Source organism: Schistocerca cancellata, chromosome 1 (assembly GCF_023864275.1).
Source record: "Schistocerca cancellata isolate TAMUIC-IGC-003103 chromosome 1, iqSchCanc2.1, whole genome shotgun sequence".
Taxonomy (NCBI): Eukaryota; Metazoa; Arthropoda; class Insecta; order Orthoptera; family Acrididae; genus Schistocerca; species Schistocerca cancellata.
The window spans coordinates 693,438,866-693,456,118 of NC_064626.1; the positions used below are offsets into that span (position 1 = coordinate 693,438,866).

At 43.3% G+C, this 17,253-nt stretch overlaps 1 protein-coding gene across 3 annotated transcripts in view; it reads right to left on the reverse strand.

Annotated features, from left to right (window-relative positions):
- The window catches only part of LOC126184461 (gamma-1-syntrophin), a 769,719-nt gene extending 752,779 nt beyond the window's left edge, over positions 1 to 16,940 (reverse strand). For all 3 annotated transcript variants that reach the window (XR_007536832.1, XM_049926862.1, XM_049926854.1), the window contains exon 1: positions 16,821 to 16,940. Coding sequence is in view for 2 of the 3 variants with exons in the window: in XM_049926862.1 (XP_049782819.1) it covers positions 16,821 to 16,859 (39 nt within the window). In the remaining variant the exon portion in view is untranslated. The remainder of the gene's footprint in view (positions 1 to 16,820) is intronic.
- Positions 16,941 to 17,253: the final 313 nt, after the last annotated feature.

The following is a 17,253-nucleotide window of genomic DNA, read 5'->3' on the forward strand; positions in this document are numbered from 1 at the left end:
TGTCCATACATGGAACTACCTCATAAATTTCATTCGCCGTTGTACGTACGCTTCATCAGAACCCAAACATCACACGCCAAATGTGCATCCACTACATCGTGCATGAATCATGCGGAAGTTTGCGGATGAGTACACCTACAGCAAGTACCAGCAACTTGTCGATAAAACGGTGCTGACGTATGGTAGTGGAAAGGAGATTTTATGAAGTACCACCGCACCTGCTACAGCATGCGGTCTAACAAAGTGATTAAAATGTCAGTACAGCATGAATTCTACTTACACTGCTTTCGGTTACTCATTTTTTTCTTTTCTTTCTTTCCTTCCATGCACTTTTCTGCACTGTCGGCCTGGTGAATATTTGCTCGTCGTGGAGTTGTTCCTGATCCCAAATGCCTTACCTGACAACGTCGTTTCCTTCAGAGCAGGGGACGTTAGGAGAACACGCCTTTGGTGATGGAGAAGGACAGGAGGGAGACCTCACTCGTTCGCAGGGAACCATCCCTGAGTCCAGCTAAAGCGTTCTGGCAAATCACAGCTAATCTAAATGGGCCGAGTATTGGAACTCTGCTCCGTCCGAACGAGATCGCAGTGTAACACATTGTTTAATCCCGCAGTGTAGGGGAAGAATGTGTCCATCGTGTAAAATTTGATCCGTGTGTTTACGTGATACTGTTTTAGTGGAACATGAATGGTATCAATTGTTATTCTCCTAAATGTCTGTGGGGACCCAACTAAAACCGATACTTAGTTTTGTTGGTGTATCGGTCGCAAATTACTGCTACAAAGCTGGATAGTTTGCAAAATTCAGGCTCTGCGGTTAACTCACAGCATTTACATCTCCAAACAAGCGTATAGAACAAAAAATTATTCGCCCCCATGGGGTATCAAGCTGCTGCCGTGAAACACCGCCTCTAGGCTAGATGCGGCGGAAACAGACTCCAGAAGTGTCAACATATACGCCATATACAGCTGAAGCCACTCAGGGATGCTTATGTCTCAAAAGTCTACGGAACTGTGGGTATGCCTTTTTTATTTATTGGCTGTCGGTACGTGCCCATACAGCCATCTCAATAGTTGTAATGACAGTTATGACGATACGAACGTAAGGACAACACAACACTTAGTCCCCGACCCGAGAAAAACACTGACCCGGCCGGTAATAGAAGCCGGGCCCCTCCGTTTAGCAGTCCAACGCACTAACTGGGCAACTACCGAGCGGGACGTGTGAGAATGGTGACTGCTACGCTTAACACGCTGCTCCAAATATCCCCAGAGAGAACCACCACTCCCCACCGTTCCTCACACATTGTCAGTGAAACACCTCGTCGGGCCGTCGGTGTACTCGGGGCCTCGTATCGTAAAGTCGCAACATGGCGGACCACACTACACGCCTGCAGTCCAGTACTACCCAGTCTCTGCGTCATTTGGCCCACTGAAGGTGTGCAGCTTCTTCTGCCGCTGAGCAGTGGCCTTCTGCGAAGTACCAGACTCCAGACTCCAACGATCCGCTGTATGCAGTTCCCTTCGCTCGGAAATTAGTTGAGATACACCTTCACTCACTGACGGCAGCAATTCATGTACAGTTTGGAACCTAGTATCGTTGACAAAGGCGTGGTATTCGATTCAGGTCTCTTGTCGTTTACGATCGTTCTACGAACACTTTTATTACTCCGTGACTTACGTTCTAAAGAAAAAAGAAAGAAAAAAAACGACGCACCTCGAGGGGATCAATTAGAAGCGAGGCTGAAGACAATTCTAGTCTAGTCAATGGGATTCCACGCCCAGGACGTTCCTGGAAACGCTATGGACAGGGTGGGATACCATCCTGACTCTGGGCCGCCATACGGCACACCAGAGGTGATGGTTTCATAGCAGGACCCCTTTGATTTTTGTCCCTTACAATACAGCAGTATTCTACGCCCATGTTTGTTGCCTTGCGTAGCAAGTCATCCTTGACATACATTTCAGCAAGATCGAATAACTCTGTCAATCAATGCCAAATGCTTGTACAGCAATCTTTCTCTAGAATAAATCATCAAATTGGCTGCAAGCGGTACGCCATTTCTCGTACACACACACACGTTAAATGTTGCCCGCTGATACACCTACACAACGGGCAACTTCATTCATGGTGCTGTCATGGGAACGTCCAACCAAGACAGTTTCTTTCTGCAATTGTTGCGAGCTTCGTGGTTGATGATCTCACTGCGCTCCATCCGTACAAGTGTATGACACGTCCATACCACTTTACTACCAAGATTAACGCCAGACGTGGACGATTACGTGGTCTCATGTGACCAACTCTGCACCATCTACAGAGTTCCAAAGTGACCAATGTACTTTTTTAAGGGGGTGACCAAAATTTTGTTCTGAGAGATTAGTTTGGAAGACGATATTCTTATCATCAACGATATCTGTGGTAAAGCACACATTATTGGTCTTCCGGTAAGCTCCTGAAAGCAATGAACTAAATGTACGCGGATGAGCCGGACGTTTCACAGGACGGTGTAACGATGCGAGGACGGACGCGAGGTGGCGTTGCGTTAGCAAAGCGAAAGCCGGCCGCAGCCGCCGGAAGGTGTGGGAGGCGGACGCTGAGCTAATTGGGCAGCACGGAGCGGCGCCGTGTGTGCACTCGGCAGCGCGCTGGGGTGCACGGTTTACAGGAGGCTCTCCCGCTTCCTGTCACATCGGGCGGTCACGTGTCCGTACTGCTCGCGCGCTGCCTGTCGCATTGCGAGGACGCGCGCGGAAGTCAGATACTGTTTATTTTAAGGATTACGCCTTGAACCTGGCAACAAGCGTCGCATAAAATGTTTAGTTACATTTTAGAATTACCGGTTTGTATTTTTATTAAATCCAGTTTTCATGCTGAGGCCCCACTTTGTGGTCTCTGGAGGAAGGAGGTGCTAAACTTCAATTTAATAAGGATAAGATAAGTTAATTCTCATTTATTGTTCCTTCTCAGTTGCACGTTTTTAATTAGATTACACGTTTCGATCACTCTGTATCATCTTCAGATCTTAGTAGTAGCAGCCAATTCTTGTCTACTCGCAACCTCGTATTAGAGTACGCTGCGGTACGGATTCTGAACAGACAAGACGAACTGCTGACGCAACTGCTCAGGTGTAAAGATGATCCTCAGTGATCGAAACATGTAATCTAATTGAAAAGGTGCAGCTGAGACGGAACAATAAATGAGAATTATCTTTAACTTCTATACAGTTGCTGAATCTCTCAAGACGATCATGTTGATTATAGTGATAATGAGGGTTAGTCTGATCATGCTATATGTGTGTTTTAGAATGCACCACATGCTGCTAACAAGTACTTCCATTTGTACTACTGCTTGCTATACACATTGTTTTGAATTATTATGTCTTTTAATTTTACCAAACATGTAACATGCAAAGGTGCTTCGAGGGTCAGAACCTTCTTGCACTAATCCGTTCCATTCTTTGGTGTTGTAGTCTATCTTCCTGGCCAAACCTACCTAAATTTCGCTGCATTAGATGCATACCGTGTATGTACTGTACTATTCACTTCTATCGGTTTAATGAGTACCATTCTAAGTTCTGAGGCACCACATGCAACGGAAGTCAGTTCCAAAGATGCTAAAGTAGCTAAGATATAAATATCTTATGTACTTTAGCATCTTTGGAAACAATGATTTTGTTTTCGTTATCCATCTGCAGTTGCCCACACTTTGTGAATACTGATCGTAGCGTGTCGATCGTAAAACTTAGAATGGTTTTCATTAATCCGATTATTAGTGGTCTTTAGCTGGTAAATGACCTGAAGTTACGGTAGGATCCAGGAAACGTGGATACCAGTCTCTCGACAAATAATCCAGTTAAAAGCCTAGGGAAAGTCGAAGGCCTTAAACATACCATGGACAGCCGTGTTCAGTTGCGAGTTTATGCATGGAAGTGGCCCTCTATTCTAAGAAGTTCTTCGCTGGAATAGAGACTGCCGGCTGATTCTGCAGAGGCTATCTAGATGCGGAAGGAGTATTCTTACTCTCTACAACACATCCGCAACGCTGACGAGACGCCCGTCTTTTAGAACGTGTTGAGCAATGCGACAGTGGACTACAAATGGGAGAAAAAAATGAAAACGAAAAACAGAATTACCGTAATGACAGCGTTTACTGAAGCACAGAACTATAACCACGGAAAATTTTCCGTAGGCTGGATGGCAACAGAATTAATGATGAATTTGTATGCTGCTTGGTAAGAGAGCTATGCTAATGTTGGATATCTTCAAAACGTTACCTCGTATCTTAAGTAAATAACGAAGTTGCTGCATTGAACATAAGCCTTGTTGTTACACCTGGAGGTATAACTTCACGACTGAAGGTGCGTCATGTAGTCGTAAACGAAGTCGTTTGAAGACTATTTCCGAAAGCAGTATTCTTTAGCTTTTAGGAAGGGATCGTGCACTCATTCCATTTGGAAAGACTGAAAAGCCATCAGTCAGCCTTATGTCTGAGTAAATTTTATCTTTATGGTGTACACTAACACCAGATAATATCAGCAAAGAGTTCGAGAAGTGCTGCGCGTCCAATGCAATGGAAAGTAGCAAGGGTGACGTACATCGGTAGGAAAATCGTGGACAGTGTCGAAACAAATACTGGTAGTTAGTTAACAGTGGCATCGGCGAAGATTGTAATTAACAGTATCGTATTTCTGATAACATTTCTATATAAACAAACATGAGTAAAGAGTGATTGCAATATGAACTGTTTTTATAAACGGGTAATGCGACAGTTTTTCCCAATCTCACACTTCACTCCAAATTATGGATACTGTTTATACTTGAACGCGGCTTACAATCTGTCAAAAACGGCATAAGATCACTTATTTATATATTCCATCGCATGATTCGTATCAATTGGCGTTTTTTGCTTCACTTACATAAATAACATCAAACTACTGCATGTTTTCACAGTTCGGCCAACAGCTTCGGTTACTATGAAAGAGTACAATGTGAAGTACTTAGATATTTACACAAAAGATTCAAAAAATGCCAATGAAAACGGATTAAGTGATGACGTATGGAAATGTATGATGTCATACAATGCGTCTGGTGTTCTTAAATTTTCACCTGCTGAAACACGAATATTTTGCTGTGTTCCACATAAAAAAGACTAAAAGCTGAAATTACACTACTGGATTTCATAAGTAAATAAATTGTAACAGTCGCAGACAACAATACATTTCTTTAATTATGGGTAGTATTCACTCCGATACAAAACCTGACTCTCCTTACTGATTACCTTTCAAAATATACAACAATTACCGCTGAATAACTCAGGTGTTCAAGACCAAATGAATTTGGAGATGAAATTTCCACAAGACGAGGCTCTAGCACTTTTTGAGAGGCACCTCTTCCCACTTCTAAATAGCTTAATGGCTAGAAAACATGTAGATTCCAGTGAAGAAGACAGAACAACCTTGGAGTGAAATTTACAGCCATTCCTTAAGAGCCCACCTGGGTTGGAATCCACACATCGGCAAATCTGGACATCATGCAGTGACCCTATAGAGGAATAAGGGCCCTCTTAGGACAGAGGTTCGTCCGACCATTCAAATTTCGACGTTCCGGTGGGTGGTTCCTCAGAAAGGCACACAGCCTAATTCCGTTCTCATCACAGTCCTACACCTGTTAGCAGTCCGTTTAAAATTACCGAGTCTTTGACAAGAAATTAAACTTTATTAAATGGAATACTTAGGAATACTGAATTTTTAAATAAAATAAAATAAACAGTATCATGTCGAAAACATAAATCTTGACACAAGTACTTGTAGCAAAATTTTGAAGATCATAAATACAATAACCTGCCAGAGGTATGGTACAATAACTATATATACCGGTTTGGGATGGCTCTTACACGTCGTTGGTTGTCTGGTTCTGTGGAGTATGTTTCTGAGCGTAGCATTTCTCGATTGTATCGACTGGGAAGCATTCAACACGAAACGAAAAAGGGAAAGGGGAAAAAAAAGAAAAAAAAAGGAAAAATCGCCGAGAACGGTAGGAGGCTATCGATTAGACTGTCACGCTAGCAACATTTATCACCTAACGTCGTAGCAACTGTTATCGATCTCGTCAATACATAAGCTGAACAACATGCGAGGGTGGCGTTAATTCACTTGAATGAGCATTGAATGCTTGTCTGTTCTGGCAAATAGCTAAGATTATACCTACTTAACGGATGTGAGAAATTCATGGCTCTTCTTGAGTGCTCCGTGTGCTGAGAGATCAACGTGTTTACGGACATCGATATTTTTCCATCTATTATATGCAATATGTGTATAGCATAGTTTCAGCGGGGGCCTCTGAATGTACAAGTAGCCTAAAGGCTGGTACGTCTGCTAACACAAGCTGCAGTCACATTCATGTTCGGCGTCAACGTGCAAAAACCACTCACAGACGGCAAGTTGGGTCACTAATAGTGGAAGGGATGTAGAGCGAATCAGGGGTTATGGGGGTGTGGAGGGTGGGGGGACGCGGGAAACAGTGCAGTCGTTGTTGTAAAGCGGAAACCGAGCGATTTAACTGAACTACAAAAGGGCATAATCATTAGATTTCGGGCCAAGAGTGGAAGCAGTTCCAGAACGTCTCAGTTTGTAAAAGTTCGCATGCCGAGACAACTGTAGTGCAACACGGTCCATAGATGTCAGAGGTGAACGACGGAGATGTGTACGAGGAACTGACATGCAACTGTCGAGCACCCAGATGAACCAATAGGCTACCAACAGTAACTCCTCAATGACCGTTCAGCGAACGTTGCTGCGTATGGACCTTGGCAACAAGCGCCTGGTTCACGCAAAACGCTAACTGCTGTTCATCGGTGACGAATGCTGGAATTTGCACGTCAGTACCGTAACTGGATTTCTGCTGAGTGACGACAGGTGAAATTTTCACATTAATTACGTTTTATACTCCCTCTGGCTGACAGATGTTGGTGTGTATGGCGCTGCAACAATCGTCGCAAGGCTCAAGGCTGGAGAAGGGATCGTTATACTCTTGGGAAATTCCGTGGGATTCCTTGGTGATCTCATCATTCTCGATGCACAATGTATCAACACAAGTATGTAGGCCTATCTGTCCTTGGAGACCATGTCAAACCTTCAAGCAGTTTGTTTTACTTTGGGTCGATGGCATCTACCAGCAGGGCATTGCAACGTGTCACACAGCTCTCAGTATACGTGCATGGTTCGCAGAGCACCAGGATGAGTCTATCTTACTCTCCCAGCCACCAAACTTCCCGTATTTAAAACCAATCAAGAACCTATGGGAGTACCTCAGTCGGCCCTTTTGGGTCACGGATCCTCAGCCGAGAAACTTACCGCATCTGGGCACGGCACTGGCGTCGGTATGCCTCCGTATTCCTCTCCGTACTTTCCAGAAACTCTTTTCCTGCACGTTCGCGCTGTGAAACGTGGTTATTCAGGCTTTTGGTAGGTGGTCACATTAATGTGCCTGGACCGCGTAATATCTCAGTGGAGATATTACCTTTAGCGTCTAGCGGCACGAAATTTATGTGAAGGAATGTAATGTATGAGACTGAGACACTGCGGAGAAATTTTGCTACGACGCGCCGTGAAAATGTGAAGACGTCGCGTCTCATCGCCTGTACACAGCACCTATTGAAATGGCAGCGACGGTCTTTTGCTTCAATTCTTTCCGACTCATTCATGGCCCAGGGCGCAACAGTGCCAGGACGGTCGTAACAAAAATCACAGCTTATCTTCCTCTCCACTGGTAAGCTGTATCTAATATTTAGATATCGGCTTTGACTTCGAAAATACTTCAGCAGAGTGCTATTCCAATTTACACGGAAAATTCATAATTGGAATATGAAGCCAATTTGATATGACGACTTGTGACAGATTCTGTATTTAGCCCAAGGTCTAACGAATTAGTAGTACCAGATTGTTCTGTTTATGGCGGAAAGTTTGAGTACACTCCACCACGTTTGGACAGCAAGCTTCTGAGGTAGTATCCAAAATTTACAGAGATTGGTATTTACGTAGTACGAGACTACATATTCAGGCGGTGAATGCAATTTTATTAATCGAAGAGGAAATATAAGGGAAAGAATATAGCGTAAAAAAATAAAAATATATGAAGAGATCTAGCCCTGAATTTAAAAATTAATGCATATGAATGTTTTAGGTTGCATTGCAATTCAGTACATTTACAACATCCGTCGCGAACGCCACACTTTTCATGTGGCCCCGTAATGAATGTGCGAATATCTTTGACACCTTACTTCCGATCCACATTTGCTAATTCCATTTCGGCCAAAATCTGTATGGTTTCTTTTTATATGTCCTATGTCTGCTAATATGATATGTCGACCTGTCTTCTATGAACATGTCATTCGTTCTTGTAGCTAACTCGTCATCTTACAACAATACAAGCAACTTCTCCTGTGTGAACATTGGACAGTTGCAGCAAACAACCAAGGGCGTAAAAAATCGATTGCTGTCAATATTGAAGCATAAAATCCACCGAAATTGGTTTAGTTTTTATGCAGCATGAGGATTTTCTGTCCGCAAGGATAAAGTTGTGCGTATTGGAAAAGTCTTAATGTGTACAGTTGACATCAGCAATGAATAGCACGTTTACCACACTTCCGAGACCCCTCTTCCGTCGTTAACACTCAAAACTTTCTACGGGTTCTTTGTCAAACATGTCTCCTTTTAGCACTGCTGCTCAGTGTAATATCCGTATCTTAACCGCTTTTACGTTAATATATTTAGTTTTGTTATCTCACGTCTTCTTGTTCGTGGTGTGCACAAAGGCAATGACCGGATGTTAAATGCAAAATCTTGCACAACATTTAGATTTTTTCAGTGTGAAATCCACATGTTATTAACGTCCACAGATGTTGTAACGGCATATTGTGTGTTATTTCATTAAGTTAATAAAAGAAGCGCTGAACACACACGGCAGATTCACACAAATTAAATATTCTATCAGGTTCTATCTAATGCACTAGGCAGAGTGCTAAAATATTTTTGTGGGCTTTCTCGTCCTAACGTTTCGTCTTTCAATGTTGGAGACATCAGAGCCTTTAACGACTCGTAAAGCAGTTACAATCTCAAGTAAGTTCAGCGTGCCGAACTGTTGACACACATCCATGCAACGGTCGGTGTGTGATTTTATGAGGCTGCTTTCTGAGTCGTTATACCCTATGACGATGACTCCAGCATTGTGAGACGAAACGTTAGGTCGTGAAAGCCCACATAAATATTTTAGAACTTCTTCGCTGACTGCAGTTATGAAGTACTTACTGACCCGGTGATTAATCATATGGCTAGAATGTTCGCAGCGAGTACAACCCCGCCAGACCCCTCTCCTCCCTCTTGCGCGCCTAAAATCCCAGTGTTTGCGCGGGAAAACAAACTCGAAGATTCAAATGGTTACAAGATTTGTTGTACAGACTCTCTAGCATTACGGTAGACTGGACGCAATTTCGTTTATTTGAACTAGGAAGGATTTGAGAGCAACCCTAGAGGGAACTAAGTGGTAGCGCCAGCGTGTACTCCCACGAGACGAACGATAATTGGCGTGCACTTGGAGCCATTACTTGAGAGTTATGACGCACTCTCGGGGAGTAAGCAGCGACGGACCAGGGAACAACGTCCAGCCGCCGGGAGTGTGCCTAATACCTCGCTGCTAATTAATAAGATGCCTGATTCACGGGATTGGGCGCGGCGATCAGTCTACGAAGTATATACAGGGTGTTTCAAAAATGACCGGTATATTTGAAACGGCAATAAAAACTAAACGAGCAGCGATAGAAATACACCGTTTGTTGCAATATGCTTGGGACAACAGTACATTTTCAGGCAGACAAACTTTCGAAATTACAGTAGTTACAATTTTCAACAACAGATGGCGCTGCGGTCTGGGAAACTCTATAGTACGATATTTTCCACATACCCACCATGCGTAGCAATAATATGGCGTAGTCTCTGAATGAAATTACCCGAAACCTTTGACAACGTGTCTGGCGGAATGGCTTCACATGCAGATGAGATGTACTGCTTCAGCTGTTCAATTGTTTCTGGATTCTGGCGGTACACCTGGTCTTTCAAGTGTCCCCACAGAAAGAAGTCACAGGGGTTCATGTCTGGCGAATAGGGAGGCCAATCCACGCCGCCTCCTGTATGTTTCGGATAGCCCAAAGCAATCACACGATCATCGAAATATTCATTCAGGAAATTAAAGACGTCGGCCGTGCGATGTGGCCGGGCACCATCTTGCATAAACCACGAGGTGTTCGCAGTGTCGTCTAAGGCAGTTTGTACCGCCACAAATTCACGAAGAATGTCCATATAGCGTGATGCAGTAATCGTTTCGGATCTGAAAAATGGGGCAATGATTCCTTTGGAAGAAATGGCGGCCCAGACCAGTACTTTTTGAGGATGCAGGGACGATGGGACTGCAACATGGGGCTTTTCGGTTCCCCATATGCGCCAGTTCTGTTTATTGACGAAGCCGTCCAGGTAAAACTAAGCTTCGTCAGTAAACCAAATGCTGCCCACATGCATATCGCCGTCATCAATCCTGTGCACTATATCGTTAGCGAATGTCTCTCGTGCAGCAATGGTAGCAGCGCTGAGGGTTTGCCGCGTTTGAATTTTGTATGGATAGAGGTGTAAACTCTGGCGCATGAGACGATACGTGGACGTTGGCGTCATTTGGACCGCAGCTGCAACACGGCGAACGGAAACCTGAGGCCGCTGTTGGATCACCTGCTGCACTAGCTGCGCGTTGCCCTCTGTGGTTGCCGTACGCGGTCGCCCTACCTTTCCAGCACGTTCATCCGTCACGTTCCCAGTCCGCTGAAATTTTTAAACAGATCCTTTATTGTATCGCTTTTCGGTCCTTTAATGTAACCAAAGCTCCGTTGAAAACTTCGTCTTGTTGCAACAACACTGTGTTCTAGGCGGTGGAATTCCAACACCAGAAAAATCCTCTGTTCTAAGGAATAAACCATGTTGTCTACAGCACACTTGCACGTTGTGAACAGCACACGCTTACAGCAGAAAGACGACGTACAGAATGGCGCACCCACAGACTGCGTTGTCTTCTATATCTTTCACATCTCTTGCAGCGCCATCTGTTGTTGAAAATTGTAACTACTGTAATTTCGAAAGTTTGTCCGCCTGAAAATGTACTGTTGTCCCAAGCATATTGCAACAAACGGTGTATTTCTATCGCTGCTCGTTTAGTTTTTATTGCCGTTTCAAATATACCGGTCATTTTTGAAACACCCTGTATATACATATTTTTTTAAAAAAAACATACACCTCTTAGTGAATTATAAACGAATTTATTCGCTTGTAAACTCATTCGTTGTTTTAAATAATTTATAAAATGAATTTACTGCTTGTCATTTTTTACTAAAATTTATCAACACGTCTTGTTTCGACAGCATGCACCCATCATCAGCTGCTTTACGCTGAAGCGTATATTAATCAGAGTTCCATGCCTCAACGTGTAAAAACGAGACCCTTATAGGATCTCTTCGTTGTCCATCTTTCTGTCTGTCTGTCGGTCTGTCTGTCCGACTGTTATGAATTCTTTTCCTCGAGGAACGGGTAGAGTTACCAAACTCACATTTATGTCTTATACTAAGGTTTATGATCCCTTGAAGCTGTAAAGGTTTCTAGGTTCTAACTAACTTCTACCGAAAGATACGTCTGAGGAACTACTGTAGATATTTTGATACTGCCTTGGAATTCCCGGGACAAATATCTTGCCAGTATCGATATCGTTAACACGCAAAAATCTTTGAGATTCTCAGTTCCCAGGATGTATGAACTGTATAGACACATAATTAAGTTTGTACGGAACCAGCAGTGCGATTCCTACTCGCACTTGGCCAGCTTTTTATTTATTTTTTTTTAACTACGGATTCTTTTGGAGAGTGATGTGGTTTATTTGCAGGACGTGCCAGTGTGGTTATGTACCAAAGTTTATCCCCGTACATAACCTCACTGACACACTCAACAAACAGAGCTCGTCAAACTCCAAAAGAATCTATAATTAAAATTAACGTATATTTAACTGAAACGTACCTGATGGTCCCAGCATGCTGGCGAAAAAGTACCTGATGGCACCGAAACGCGTCGTGCTAATAAATATCAATAATAAGTCCCTGAAGCAGTAAAAATATTTTATTAATTTTGTAATACATTCACTGACTTCAACAAGTTTCACAGAACCTGGATGAATCTAAATTTTTAAATAGTAATTTTTGTGTTGCTTGGTGGCTTCTTCGCTTTCATTAATTTTCATCCATTATTTCCTCATTCTGTCGCAGAGGAAATTCAGTTCCTACTCGCAGGAATAGCACAGTAAAATAAAACTTGCAGTAACTACTTATGTTTCTCTGAAAATAAACAGTCTTAGGTCACGTGACCGTTACCTGCTGAAGTCGTTCCATAACGAACGATCACATATAATTTATCAGCGATTAAGATTCATGAGCGATGTAAATGGCTCAAAACTATCTTAAGTGACAATAATTTGGTGTAAAGCATACATAAAACCTTTAATGCATTCATAATGGAGGAAAACCCCTAAAGAGAGAATCAACTGATAGGTACTGAACTCTCAAGAAGAGGTATCATAATACATGTTACTCCCAACACATTTCACTTCGTGGTATCGAGAAATGCTTCAAACCTTAACATGTTACTAACAGGGCAACGAATACCTGCGGCTGCTCGCTTCTGATGAATACACCTGGTCAAAATAAATGGTGTAATACGTGACCCGTGTGTGTTCTTCTGCCAATATCATTCGTGTAACGATGAATTTTCTGCCCTCAAAGTACTGAAAAATGGACATTCCTATGCGTTAAAAGAACTGTTGGCAGTCGTGTACTGCGAAACCTAAGGCTCAGCAAAGTTCCCGCATGATTTCCGAGAATGATTTCCCAACTAGATTTTAAAAAATCCCTGCGAAATAAATTAATGAAAGTGAATGTTTTGTAAATGTCCTTATGGTGGTCTTTTCAATGTAAAACTATTTGTACAATCCACTATGACATTTTTGGCCTTGTCCCGTTATCAAGTGAAAATATATTTTAGGTCTTTTCGATGTCAGTTTGAGTTTAGTGTTGACGCAGTTAGGAGTTACGTTATCGGCTCTACATTATTAAATTTTATACACTTGGTTTTCGTCAGCAGTATTACCTTCGTTCAGTGTTATTGCAGACATAAAAGGTTTTGCTGCAGTACCAGTGAACGAATATCAAGTAATTGAAACCAACAGAGTGTATAAAATTTGATAAACGAAGAATAGCCATCATATCAGTGTAAAAATCAAAACGATATCGACGGCATCGAAACGAGCTATAAAGCTACACTGCCGAAATTGGAATAGTGGGCTCTACAAATAAATAATTTTACAGTCAAAAGGTTACCATTACGTTATTTACAAAAACGCCAGCTATGAGAGGTTGACAAGTGAATAACCTGGAACAGGTTCTTTCCATATAATTGTGAAGATACTTGACTAATGTTATACCGTTCGTCTGGTGATCGTTCGAATATTAAAAGCTTTGTTTCCACTGTTTTAGTGAGCTAAAAGTTTTGGGAACTGATGATCAGAAAACTCGGATATCCACTGTGGTATGATTGAAGCTGTTATGAAGAATCGAAACACGAACAAAGGGCGAGAACGTCACAGGGTTATTCGGTAAGCGTGATAGCGTTACGGAGATGTTTAGCAAACTCAAGTGGCAGACTCTGCAAGAGAGGCGCTCTGCATCGCGGTGTAGCTTGCTGACCAGGTTTCAAGAGGATGCGTTTTTGGATGAGGTATCCAATATATTGCTTCCCCCTACTTATACCTCCCGAAGAGATCACGAATACAAAATTAGAGAGATTCGAGCACGCACGGAGAGTTTCCGGCAGTCGTTCTTCCCGCGAACCATACGCGACTGGAACAGGAAACGGAGGTAATGACAGTGGCACGTAAAGTGCCCTCCGCCACACGCCATTGGATGGCTTGCGGAGTATAAATGTAGATGTAGATGTAAACATAGAGTTATCAGGAGAATATCATGTAATTGCCAAATACAAAAATAACAGGTTGCTGATGTATTTCCAGGAGGATTTGCCACGCAACTCGTAAACATTTGAACAATGTCATGATTTACCGCCACTATACGTTCATAACAGTTTTTCATTGATCAACCAGCTTCGGTCCACGGACCATCACCAGGTTTATAAAAGCATTTACATCACACTAGGCGATATAAAATCAATGGTATGATAATTGAATACGTGTATTTGTCACTGTTGTAACGTAGTGGTATAAATAACATCGTCAATCAAAAAATGAGCCAGGCAGTAGACTCATTCATGCTAAATCAATGCTGACTGTTGATACAGCGTGAATGAGTGTTCTGTCGGGCACATTTTTTGATTGACGATGTAATGTATGTCACTGCTGTACAACAGTGACGAATTAAGGGATTTCATTATGTCGCCTCTGAACTTATATCGTCTAGTATGATGTTGTAAATACTTCTATAAACCTGATGATGGTCCGTCGAGCGAAACTGGTTGTTCAATAAAGAAATTTTATAAGTAGCTCTTTTTATAAGCAGCTCTTGGCGTTAAGTCGTGACGTTCTTCAAAGTCTGCAGATTACTGATGCCGTGTTGTGGTAAGATATCATGCCGACACCGAGATAGTTGGTCAGCGCTTGCAGTATGTCAATAGCAACATTTTCTGCAGCTAAGCGTTGCGCAGTACAGAACATAGTTATTCCTCTAGTGCTTCCTACTTATCACTGGATTGTACAAAAAATATTCAGTCAGCGACGTATACTATCAAATGTAGTCTTCAATCATACGTTTGTAATGAACAAAATAGGCTGATCTGTTGTCAGCGCAATTTCGGACAGTAGTTTGCTCGCCATATGTGTATGCTACGTCGATCCCGAACATTCGAGTACAGACAGTAATTGCTTATCACAAGTAATGAGCGTTCAGTGGGACACAGTCCGCAATGTGCTCAGCCGCAGGTGGGCCTGAGTCCCAGCTCGCGCGGTGTCGTGTGGGGAGACGGCTCACATGGGCTCCGTTCTCGCTGGCCGCGTGCGGTCCCTCCGGACAATCGAATTGCGCGCCACGCATTACGCTGCCGTTCCCAGCGGGCGGCAGAGTTTGTGCCGCCAGTACTAATCGTTCTCGAACGCAATTCCCTGTCTGCGTGCTAGCGCAGACCCAACTTGTGATTGTTTCCTGTCGAGAACGGAAAAGCCGAGGCAACTGGTGACCGCCAATTACATGCTGTGCACCGACGAATGTGTGTTTCCGCGAGCGGAAGCACTAAACCTAAAAAATAAACCACATGAAAAAAATTCATTTGCCAATGTCACCCTTATATTTCCAGTTAATTTCCACCATGCCATGTTTCAGTCTTGACGTGAAACTCAATGTTCTGCACATGCATTAGCTTCACCATTTAAGTTCTACCTCCTCACAGCGGAGAGCGTATCTCTGATTTTCATGTTATTTTTATAAGTCAGGATCTTTGTTAGACCAGAAATCAGCATTCTCAGTTCCTACATACCAGACTAAAGGTAAAATAAAGAACCTATACGGCTAGAACGACGTAGATCTCAAGAAAGTTTTTCTATCAGTAGGTTTCATGCGATGTGTAATTTGGTCATAAAAGTGCAGTCCGAAAATGTAGCTCTTACTCGTACAGTACCGCACAGTTTTTAATGGAGATGATCGTTCTTGCTCTCTAGTAGCGCATGCTCCTACCGCAATACGGAAAGCTTCAGAGCAGCAAATTATAAACATGACGTGCTGTCCTTTAACATATGCGCCACCGTGATGTTTGGACTGAAATAAAAGTCAGAAAATATACAAATGGCATTCAGACATCGTCGCAAAGTGCAGCTGAATCAACACATGGGTAATGTGATGTGATGATGTGATATGCGAGTGACAGCTTGGGTACTTAGGTGTGACAGAAAAGTGTGTGTGTGTGTGTGTGTGTGTGTGTGTGTGTGTGTGTGTGTGTGAGAGAGAGAGAGAGAGAGAGAGAGAGAGAGAGAGAGAGAGCGCAACTGCTCAATCTCGCAAGAAATGCTATCACACAGAGGATTTATTTCCTTTAAATAGCATTCAGTGTATATTACAGACATTCTGATTAGGAGGCGACCTGCAAACTGCAGTATTTGAAGAATCGTTTCAGATCCAAGATCGTTTCTAAATATGTGTTTTGAAACGATGACCGACTTTTACAAATAATAATTCTGAAAGATGTGATCCGTAGATGACAGCAAAGTACTGTTGAAACCGATCTTCAATTCAAAATAAATATTTAAATGCGATCTTGGCTCTGAGGTATTTCTTCACACATTAGGCATCTTTTCACTCAAGTAAACTCCAGTTTTCATGAACAGATGGAAGGTCGTACGACAACTGGTGTATCAGAAATACTGCCATGTCCGCCCGAACTCGCCCCCAACTCCTTTCTCTGGCGCAACAATATGGCAATAACAACACTGTGTTTGCATAGTTTATAGGTATTCTACAAATGTTGTTCTTCTTTGATGACAAGAACAAGACAGTGTCACGACGCGCTTACATTTCACTACCGAAATAAGGAGACTTCGCGATTAACAGTCTGCCGCTGTATACCTAAATCGCATTTAAAGTCTTTTCTCCTTAGGACGCCAGCTGCAGGTAGGCGTCACTCGACCCACGTTGTTGTACTGCTGGCACCAAAGAGAGATGGAAGCGGCAGAGGGGGCGCGGTACTCACGTATCTGGTGGGCGGCAGCCTGTTCCGGGTGTGCACCATGGCGGTGGCCGGGCTGCGCCTAGCTGCTCTGCGATGCACGCACTCCCAGCTGTGGGCACCACGACGTCCGCCGGCGCCGCGCGTCACACGCACACTGTCTGCGCTCAACAGCCGCGCCGCCCAGCGCCTCGCGCCGCCTCGATACTCGCGCCCGCGTCGATACTATCGCTACCCGCGCACGACCTCTCGACCCTGCGCACGATGGCTGGGTAACATCGGCCGCTGGCGGTCACTACGGCGTTAGCTGGCCGTGCGGAGACATGTTCTCAAACTTATCGCTCTGCCGTGTTAATAAATGTGTACTGAGTGGATTATCCGGCTAGGGGACTTCGTTCCACTCGATATTAGACCGACTGAATATGACGATTGTTCATGAAAACAACCTCTTTTAATG